General features: G+C 39.0%; 1 protein-coding gene across 1 annotated transcript; it reads left to right on the forward strand.

Moving 5' to 3' along the window:
- The first annotated feature begins 6,612 nt into the window (after nt 1-6,612).
- On the forward strand, nt 6,613-10,519 carry LOC120107149 (LRR receptor kinase SERK2-like). Its single transcript, XM_039120324.1, has 4 exons — nt 6,613-7,340; nt 8,055-8,315; nt 8,406-9,263; nt 9,712-10,519. Exons 1-4 carry the CDS (start codon nt 6,908-6,910, stop codon nt 10,176-10,178), a joined length of 2,019 nt encoding a protein of 672 aa, XP_038976252.1. The 5' UTR covers nt 6,613-6,907; the 3' UTR covers nt 10,179-10,519.
- The last annotated feature ends 467 nt before the right edge of the window (nt 10,520-10,986 follow it).

Below are 10,986 nucleotides of genomic sequence, written 5' to 3' on the forward strand. Positions count from 1 at the left end.
TGAGCAAGTAAAAATCAAACCCTCAGTAGATATCGGCTTATATAGGCTGGCACAAGAAACATATTAGACTGGTATTTTGGATAGTACCTAGACTCATCCTACATTAGAGTTTATTAGTGTAGTCGACTCCTAGAGGTAACCCTAGGTTTCCAACTACTTCAACAAACCCTAGGATGGTTAGCCATGCCCTGGTTTTTTTAGGTGTCTACCAAGAACTAGGGCTTGTGCCTAGCAGCCACTACACATGTCTAGGGTTTCCTTGGGCAATGGCATGAGTTATAGGGCTTCCTCACTAAGATGGCTCCTCTATTATAGATAAGAAGGAGGGAGCATGAGGTTTAAGGTTCTAGAAAGGTGGAGAAAAAGTAAGGGCCACAACTAGGGGTGTCCTTGTAGAGGTGCAATAACCCTAGTGTGCCAAACAAAAATAGAGAGACTAGGAGAGAAGGAAGAAGAGAAGATTTAGACGAGAATGGGACTATCGAGTAACTTTTTGAGAGCTTGCAGCTAGGTGCAAGGTGCGAATATTCTATATGGTATCTAAAGATTCCTTTGTCCTTCTTCTTTAACCTCTTTCTATTCTATCATCTTTACAGGTATGCATCTCACTTATTGTGCATGCAATCTGCTTATTTTGGTGTTCTATTGAAAAAACAACAATCCTATACATGCTTCTCGTATTCTTCTATTGTGTAATATCCTGATGGGTCCATCCCATATCCTTCAAATAATATGTCTAACTTGATTTAACCTTTCCTATTGAAGAAAAACAAGAAAATAAATGAAAACTAGTCAAATTTATTCTTGATTAAATTATCCACAATGAAATTTGTTATTTCTACAAATTCATTAGTAACATTCAATATGATAACTCTTCACTAAATTGGCCATATTCTCCTTATATGGATTTTTATTAATGTCATTTAATGGATATTGGAAAATTAACTTGATGTTGAAGGGTAATCTATGACACAAATGCACTAAGTTGACATTTGAAAGGTGATTCCTTATCAAATTTTTATAGAACATTGATAGTGTCGGAAAGATGAATTCATTGTTAAGGTTTACATTATGAGCCTAAGCCATAAGATGACTTTGACTCTACTTTAGCTTTGGAGAAAGACATTCTACAAGTCACTATTGTTGAAATGATCAACCTTCAAGTCTATTGGTGAAGATAAAATCCAATCTGCCATCCGATAATATTTTGCTTTGAAAACTTTCATATGCTAGCAGCTTTCTAGATTAAATAGACAAATTGTTGTCATCATGGTATTTTGATATTATGATTTGTCGGGTATTAACACTAGTTTTGGGGGTTTTGTGCAGCATAACCCTCTCTACCCTAATGGTGTTGTCAAATAGATCGTTAGTAGTACCAAATCAACCCTCATTGTTGACCCTTGTCCATTCGCCACACATATTTTCTCTCTGCCAATCTTAATTTCTTTAACCCGCTATTTGCACCACATCTCAACAATCTAGTTGATGGCTAGGAGCCAACGCCATGTGGATTAAGTTGAATAAACCAAAATAGGCAAGAATCATTTGACTCCTGCTAAGCCTAAATATAATTTAGCTATAAAATCATATTAAGGGTGGAGATCCAGCCTGAATAGATTGAATTTGTCCATGTTGTGGAGAAGTATACCAAAGATTAAGTTTTGGATGTAAAAGATGGCTGGTAGAAGACTAAGGTGATCTTACCAATCTCAAATTTCTAAGAATAAATGATTCCCTTGCAGGCCGAATAAGAAAAGATAGTCAACACAAGCTACATCAGGATGAGTTGAAGACCGATAACATATAACTATTAGTCCGGTAGTTGCAAAAGATCGTGCCTGTACATAGTGGGAAGATGGTTGATGGTAGTTACTAAAACTACCAAGAGTGGAGACTAGGTATAGTACAAGTCAGTGGAACTGTACTCTGTAAAAAATTCTTTGACAATCAATTCAATCAGTTTATCTTTATTTTTACCTTTATCTAAGTCATTTATCCTAGAAGTAGAAATACCTTAGTTTGGTACCATAACTCAATGATACATCCTTACCATAGTCTAGTTCTACATCCCTACTGTAGCCCAACATTATACCCTTCCACCATAGCCTAATGCTATACCCCCATTCATTTCTCTCTCTTTTGAATATTGGTATGATGATGGCAAAAGCTCTTGAAGGTCAAGGCATCTCGACCCATGCTACTAACTATCCTCCATTTGACCCGCATCTTTCTAGCTACCCTAATGTCAGTGGCATGCCGACGCATGCATCCAAACCTCCCCCAATCTAGCTTGATGGGTTGTCCTCTATCTTGACCAACCGAGCTCTTCAAGGATCCCGAGTTCCCTAGTTTGTTTGGAATGGGATAAAAAAGGCAGCAATAATTTTTCTGGCACGTCTGGTGGGAGATTGCATACTCATCATCATATTATCTCCGACGGGATCCTACATAATTATCATCATGCTATTTCCTGTGAGACAACTGTGTATATATCATATGGCTGCTATCAAAGGAAGCAACTATATAGAAAGTGATTGCTATACAAAGGCCACTTTGGAGGGGTGTATAGCATCTTCAGCTTTAATAGGCGAGATGGTTTAAAAGACTTATTTCTATAGTCGAAACCAATTCGCAAAGCCACAATATATTCTAGTTAGTCCTATAATGAAGACAGTCATGCCTATCCTTATAACGGATGAATCAAAATTTATAACCTGTGCATGGAAGTACTAGATACAAGAAGAACTAGAATTGGAACTAGAATTGGAGACTTTGGCTTATCAGAAAGTAACAGTCGAAGACTACATAATGGAGACCTTAGAACCTACTAATTGAGGAATTGCAAAAGTTACATAAGCAAAGTTGTAGCAGATTGAACCATCAATGGATGTTTTAGTCAGTGTCTAGCCGAAACTAAAGATTGCGGTCATGGAGAGATTTAAAGTGTCACTGATAAGTTGGCAAAATCTCGCCGATAGTAATTATTGTCATTTGGCTAGGAGTCAAGGGCAAATGCATAATGACCTCATGACACTGGCCAATATGATAATGTAAGATTGGTTCGGCCTGGTACCCGGTATTATAAATGATAAAAAATTCTCATACAGATCATGGATAGTATGGATTTTAATGCTGTGTGAAAAATCACTAAAGATTGAAGAAGTGATGAATTCAATCTAAAGCAAAATCAATAATAATAGTACATATTATTTAGTTAAAAATTCCATAAAAGTTTTGGCCAATGGGCCGATACATGAATTTTGTTCTTCATGCCTTTTGCAACTCCTTGGTTCCATTTCTTTTGGAGAATTTGGGGGTGTCAGTTCATAGGCTTATCTAGGAATTGTACTTCTCAACAGATGTCGGTCAGCTTTGCATCAAGGGATCCAATTCTTCTGACCAACATGGAAGATTGTTAGCCCGATTTGCCAAGAGGTAGGCCAATGCTCAAGTCCTTAGTGGGATGATTATATTAAGAAAGACACACAAGGAAAGACAGAGATAAAAGGTCGTGTAATTTTATTGCTTTTGACTAATATAGTTACATGGATACAAGGCTGCATAAGTAAATACTCTTAAACTACTCACTCTCTCTTAACATAGGCTGATACGTCTTTAACCTTTGTAGGCCCACAAGAGCTTTAAGATGATATGATGCTCTACCTATCACACTTCTTCATTCATTGTAGTGTAAGTAGAGCAAATGTAGCAAGCTTCGAACTCATGTGCAGATATTGTTGATAGGAGTGGAAACGTGAAAGGATTCGTCCGAACTAGCTCGAAGAAGGTGAGAGCATAGGAATAGCCAAAAGCCTATTGGCAAGATATTGAGTCTGCCAATTTGGAAACCTTGAACCAAGTAGCAAGCTGTTGGTGATGGTATTCCAATTCGACAATATCACTTATTAATGCTAGCATTTTGCTTTTCTAACAGTATTCTAATTTAGCAAACCAGTTGGGAGTTGAAAGCGCCAGCCCATACTCAAACTCACTCACCGTAGTAAGGGAAGGAAGAATAGGAGGCTTAAGAATAGTCAGAAAGAATAAAAAGAATGAGTACGAGAGAGAGAGACAGAGATGCAGGGCCTATTTATAGAGGAGAAGCATGCCTTACTAGAAGGTAAATCAAAATCTCCATTAATATGAAAGATAATGTTGAATTTCAATGAATTTGAAGGATCCTTCAACCAGTGTGTAGGCTATTTTAATACCCAAAAGTATTCTACATGAGGAGACATGATAGGAGAGGAAGGTTTAGTGGAATCAAAAGAGAAATGAGTGAATTGCTTAATGTAGATGCTTCGATAAAAGGCGACCCTTGGTCAGCATATCAAAAGTAGAACTGCAAGACTTTTATTTTAAACATATTGAGGAGGCGATGATGAGTATCTCATTAGCTTGTGATCCTTAGCCAACGAGATGTGGAGGGCATTGTTTATATCACATTTCAACTATCTAGCTTACGATCGGATCAAGTGCCACATGGATTAAGTTGATCAAATCAAAGTGGGTGAGAATCATATGGCTCTTCTAAGTCTAGATAAATTTCGACTATGAAATCACACTAAGGATGGGGATCCAGGACAAACAAATAGAATTCAGCCGTGATGTGGAGAAGTTGACTGAAAGTCAAGTCTTGGATGTGAAAGATGATGGGCAGAAGACTCAGGCAATCGTATTGGTCTCAGATTCCCAAGAATAGAGGATTCCTTTATTGGTTGAATAAGGGAAGACGATCAACACAAGCTATGTTGAGATAAGTTGAAAGCCAATAAGATATGACTATTAGTCTCATAGTTGCAGAATGATCATGTTTATGCATAGCAGGAAGAGGGTTGACAACTGTTATGAGAACTACCAAGAGTGAAGACCAGTCATAGAAAGCAACTATCGAAGTGGGTAGTTATTGTATTTATGGACAGTTATTATTATTAATATAAATAAGTGAAATTATATTTTTTGAAGAATTCTTTGATAATTAATCCAGTAAATTTATCTTTATATTTACATTTACCATAGTCATTTATTCTAGGAGTAGATATAACTTAGCTTTCTACCATAGTCTAGTGCTATACCCATACAATAGCCCAGTACTATATTCCTACCATAGCCTAGCGTTGCATCCTTCCATTGTAGCTTAGTCCTATACCCCCATATCCATCTCCTTTAAAGGATGGTGTGACAGCAGTAAAAGTCTTTAAAGATCAAGGCATTTGTTATATTATCTTGTTATATTATTAGTAGTATATTATACTATTATTATAATATGAATATATTATATTATAATTATGTATTACTATAATAATATAAAACATTATACTATTATAATGTAATAATATAATATAATATTTTTATTAATTTACTATTATATTATATTATATTTGTAATATATTATGATATTATATGATATAATATAATATGTAATCATGAGATTTGTTGGTAGACATTTTGGTCATTAGAAGAATTTTATGAAAACTAAAACAATTTTCCGACATTAATTGGAAAAGTATTTTTTGGAAGAAGCTTTATTTTAGAGCTTTTCTTAAATAGGCGTTTTCAGTTTTCTCATAAAACCACAATATTTTTTTGATTTTATACCAAATATCACTATATCATTCAAAAATATTTTTGAAGGGATAGAAAGTATTTTTTAGTTCACCAAAAATTTTGCCAAACAGTACTTATTTATTTATTTTCACAATAATGCTGCCACCTATCCACCTGGAAACAGCTGAACCCAGTAACCCACACGATCCCTTCGCGGAGACTCCAAATCGCCAAGTAGAGAGAGAGAGCTTGCACAACAGTCCACGCGAATCCGGAGTAACGTCAGGTGCAACTCCGGATACCGTTCTCCCTCAGCTATCCTCCAGCTTCAGTAATTGCAAACAAACTCATCAGATGGTCTTCAAACCATCAGACCAAATTCAACATCATCTGTACCTGCTATGCCATTTCCAAAGGTTTCAACTTTGTCGTGGACTTAACTCACAATCCTTATCTGTCCTCTATCTTGCTTCTTTCTCACGGGTCGAGCTGTATCTTTCGCCCGAAGGTATCACTCATTGTTTTCACCCCGTGGACTGTTGTTTGGCACAGAGCTCCCAGCACTACAAATTTTTTTTTTTTTAATTCATGGATGCTCATCTATGGTATACATGCAGCCAATGAGTGAGAATTTGATAGAACGGTAAAAAAAGAGACCCTCTTATGTATCCAAGAGTTTTTTTTCGAAATGCTATACAGTATAGAAGGTGATTCAGCCTGCAATTTTGTTCGTCTTTTGATATACATACACTATCTAAAAATACTACAGTCTTCCATCATTCGACAAATATTGTAGAATAGAGAGCTCCTATCCTCCTTCGTTCTTTCTCTTATATTCAATCGATTATTATGATCGATTCTTCTTTTAAAAAAAATGATGCGCTCCGCCTCCGTCGGGCAATGCCTATTTCGTTCATAAGCGACTATTGCGCGGCAACGGTGGATTCGCGGGAACGAATGTAAATCCTTCCTTCGCGCAGAAGATACACACCCCAATCCCCTTTCTTAATTACCTACTTTCTCCTTTATATAAATTTTTCTCCCTCCCATGATCCCATCCTTGGCTTTTTCGGCCCCTCCTTTCTTTCCTCCAAGGATAACTGCGCGCTCGACTTTTCCCTTCTCACCTCCGCTCCCAATAAAAACTCCACCGGCCAAGGACAAAAAAGACTCAGGAGAGAGAGATAACTTCGTCTTCTCCATTGCTTTGGATTCTCTCCGCAGCCTTCTCTCCATGACTGTCTTCCTTCCTCTCCCCTGCTCCTAATAAAAACTCCATCAAAAGAGAGAGAAGACTCGAGAGCCAGAGAGAGAGAGAGAGAGAGAGAGAGAGAGAGCGAGCTTCTTGTCCTTCTCCATGGGTTTGGCTTCTTTCAAGTGCCTTCTCCTTCTCCTACTCTCTCTTCTTCTCCACCCAGAGACTATCTGGGGAAATGCAGAGCTGAGAGCGCTCATGGAGGTGAAAGCGGCGTTGGACCCGGGGGGGCGGATCCTGAGTACATGGACGAGCGACGGGGACCCGTGCGGGGGAAGCTTCGAGGGCGTGGCGTGCAACGAGAACGGGAAGGTGGCCAACATCTCGCTCCAGGGGAAGGGCCTCGCCGGCTCCATCTCGCCGGCGGTGGCGGAGCTCCGGTACCTCTCTGGACTATACCTCCACTACAATGCGCTCTCCGGGAAGATACCCAGAGAGATCGCTAACCTGAACGAGCTCAGCGACCTCTACCTCGACGTCAACAACCTCTCCGGCGTTATTCCGGAGGAAATCGGCAACATGGCCAGTCTCCAAGGTGAGTATAAGTATACATAGTACGTTGGATGATTTAATGGAGAAAGATTGCAGACTTGGACTTCTTTTCGATGTTTTATCTCAAGAAAAGCAGCTTTTTTGGCATTTTTCTCACCTTGCTGCCTGGAGTTTCTTTCTTGGAGTTTTAAGTTAGTAAACTAGAGAAGATATGGTACGTTTCAATGATTTGACCGAAGAAAGAACGGAATTTGATTGCGGATTCCTTTGTTTTAATATATACAGAACCTCAAAGTAGTAGTTTTTTGGCATTTTTCATTTTTTTAAAGATTTCCGTCGTCATCTGGTGTTTTCTGTTAGTAATAATGGATTTGGCTCTGGTTTCTGGGAGCATTTGGATTTATTAGGTATCACTATTTTCTCTAGAGAATTCTTGTTTTCTCTGTTCTGTGCTGTTTGTTTTAGTTTTGTGGTGAACTTGACTAAAGCTCTTCTGCAATCAGCCTAAGTGAAAAAGGTTAAATTTTGGTGTTGCATTTGAGATTTTCTTGCATTCTGTACATCTGTGTTTCCTCTGTTTAAGTTCTTCAATCTTAATTTCATTGACTAACATTCAGAAATATCTCTGTCTTTCATGCATCTTTTTAAAAATTTCTCGAGTTAGCATCTTCAAATTGGTTTTAAGTTTTCTTCTTCTTTTTTTTCAATTCAGTTTCTCACATTTATTTTTTCTTGCTTGCATTCTTTCCATGTGTAGTTCTGCAGCTTTGTTGTAACCAGTTGTCTGGGAGTATACCCACCCAACTGGGGCTTTTGAAGAAGATTAATGTTCTTGCCCTGCAGTCGAATCACTTGACTGGTGCAATCCCTGCAAGCTTAGGGGATTTAACTCAGTTGATGCGATTGGATTTAAGCTTTAACCAGCTTTTTGGTTCAATCCCTGTTAAGCTAGCTCAACTCTCCCAGTTGGTAGTGTTTGATGTTAGGAACAATACACTATCTGGCAGTGTTCCTTCTGGTAATTTGCTCTCTTCTTGTTAAGCTTGATTTCTTCATTATTGCTTTGTTAAGCTACCTTTGTGAACTGATTCAAGACATTTGGTTGAAGATTTAAAGAGATTGGCTGATGGATTTCAGTATGGGAATAATGCTGATCTTTGTGGAAATGGATTCCCTTCTCTGAGAGTTTGCACTTCTTCTGATCTCTTCAATCCCAATAGGCCTGGTGCTGGTATATTACCGCAGGAGAATCCATATTCAGCTAATCTCAACGTGCACTGCAACAATACCCACTGCTCCAACTCTTCAAAATCAGCTGTAGCAATTGTTGTTGCCATTGCTGCAGTTGTGTTTGGAGGAACAATTTCAGGCCTTTTGGCCTTTTCCTGGTATCGACGCAGGAAGCAAAAGATTGGCAGTCCATCGGAGGTCTCAGATAGAAGGCTTAGCGCCGATCAGACCAAGGACTTTTACCAAAGGAGTGTTTCTCCCCTCATCAGCCTTGAGTACTCTAATGGGTGGGATCCTTTGGCTGATGGGAGGAGCAGCGTTGGGTTCTCTCAGGAAGTGTTACAGAGCTTTAGATTCAATCTGGAGGAGGTGGAGTCTGCGACTCAATACTTCTCGGATGTTAACTTTCTTGGAAAAAAGAGCAGCTTTGCTGCAACTTATAAAGGGATCCTGCGAGATGGGACCATGGTTGCAGTGAAGAGAATCAGCAAGACAAGCTGTAAATCGGAAGAGGCTGAGTTCCTCAAGGGGTTAAAGATACTGACTTTGCTGAGACATGAGAATCTTGTTGGGCTGAGAGGATTTTGCTGTTCGACAGGAAGGGGAGAATGCTTCCTTGTTTACAATTTTGTTGCTAATGGAAGCTTGTCACGGTATCTGGATGTGAAGGGCGATGAAAATGGCCGAATTCTAGATTGGCCCGCAAGAGTTTCTATCATCAAAGGCATTGCCAAAGGTATTATAGTTACATATAACAATTGATGGATGGTTCCTTTTGTTCATCTTTATTTGTTCCTTTAAGAATAGTCCATTTAGTTCAGAGAGTGTGTGATATGAGAAACTAAATGAAACAGTAAATTTTGATTGAGGTTGATTCCTTGATGCTTGTTGCGAATTTTCCTTTACATATTATCATCTTTTCTGAAATTGAATTTGAAGTGAAGAAAATATAATATTAATGAGTCCTTTCTACTGAATGAATACATCTTTGCTGAGACTTCATTTTGCAGTCTCCGAACTCATTAAAACACATTTTGCAGGATACTGGCTTAATTTTCTATATTTATCGTTCTCTCTATGAATCATGAGATTAATAGGCATCGTAGATTACATTGAAATTCAAATGGCTCCTTCTCAATTCTACCACCTTTGTATAACTTCATCTTCTTCTCTTTCTTATCTAGGCATTGAGTATTTGCACAGCAACAAGACAAACAAGCCCTCTCTGGTTCACCAAAGCATATCGGCGGAGAAAGTCCTTATCGACTATCATTTTAATCCTTTGCTCTCTGGCTCCGGCCTGTACAAGCTTTTGGCCGATGATGTTGTCTTTTCGACCCTCAAAGCCAGTGCTGCCATGGGTTACTTGGCCCCTGAATACACTACTGTTGGCCGGCTTACCGAGAAGAGTGATGTGTATGCCTTTGGCATCATTGTGTTTCAGATTTTAACAGGGAAGAGGACCACTCACTTACGGCTGGGAGCCGAGTCTGGAAATCTTGAAGACCTTATTGATGAGAATCTAAATGGCAACTTCTCCAAGCCAGAGGCAGCTAAATTGGCAAGCATTGCTTTACTTTGCACGAGTGAATCTCCAAACCAGAGGCCAACAATGGAGGCCATCCTTCAAGAGTTGAATAGCAGCTGCTGAAAGTGGCTTGTTCCTGTCGAATTTTCTTAACAAAGAATCCAAAGTCCTTGGCTGAAGAGAAAGGGAAATGTGTTGCTGATGCAGAACCATTTGGCTGTCCTTTACATAGGATTTGGATCTTGTAATGTGTTTTATGTCTGACTGGGCTTATTTACCCTTGTAGGGGGTAAGAGCATGTGATCTCTTTATGGCTCTTGAGACAATTAGAGAGGAAACAGATGAAACCAGCTGGTGTAACTTTTTCTTTTCTTTGATCCTTGTGCGTCAGAATAATGTCCAAATTCCATATTGTGTAGATTGTGAGATGATTCCATGCAGAAAGAGCCAAGCGCTTTGGGCAACATGTGATTCCCATATGGATGCATGTCTTTTGTTGTGGCCTACTTTCCCAAGTGTGGCCACAGGCAAATGACAACTAATGTCTGTGGTCATTCTGCTCCTCGGAATGGGACCATTCTGGATGATGGGCGTTTGGCAAAAACTCATAAATATTAAATTTTGTTGCTTCCTTCTGGTTGTGGGCCTTTAGATGTTCCTGTAGTTTTGTCTCGGTTTGATGCAGTGTTGATTAGGTGGTGCTCCAGTGTAATGGACTCCAATGGTGGGCAACCAATCTAGCCTCACTGACATGTATCCATACAGAGAGGCCATCAGGGTGTTTAAGATTTATATTGATTTGTTTGATGCTGCTAGCCTGCTACTTTTGCATGCAAGTCTGAGACGTTGTAAGCATACCTTTTGTTGGGGAAATCACTCTATGGAATGAGAGAATAAGACTGCCGGCCTGAACAAGGCTGTCTCCAAATGC

Source organism: Phoenix dactylifera, unplaced genomic scaffold, assembly GCF_009389715.1.
Source record: "Phoenix dactylifera cultivar Barhee BC4 unplaced genomic scaffold, palm_55x_up_171113_PBpolish2nd_filt_p 000776F, whole genome shotgun sequence".
NCBI lineage: Eukaryota > Viridiplantae > Streptophyta > Magnoliopsida > Arecales > Arecaceae > Phoenix > Phoenix dactylifera.

Coding starts and splice junctions, on each gene's coding strand:
- LOC120107149 (XM_039120324.1), top strand. CDS start 6,908: ATGGGTTTGGCTTCTTTCAAGTGCCTTCTCCTTCTCCTACTCTCTCTT. Junction 7,341..8,054: donor CAACATGGCCAGTCTCCAAG/GTGAGTATAAGT, acceptor TTCCATGTGTAG/TTCTGCAGCTTTGTTGTAAC. Junction 8,316..8,405: donor ATCTGGCAGTGTTCCTTCTG/GTAATTTGCTCT, acceptor ATTTGGTTGAAG/ATTTAAAGAGATTGGCTGAT.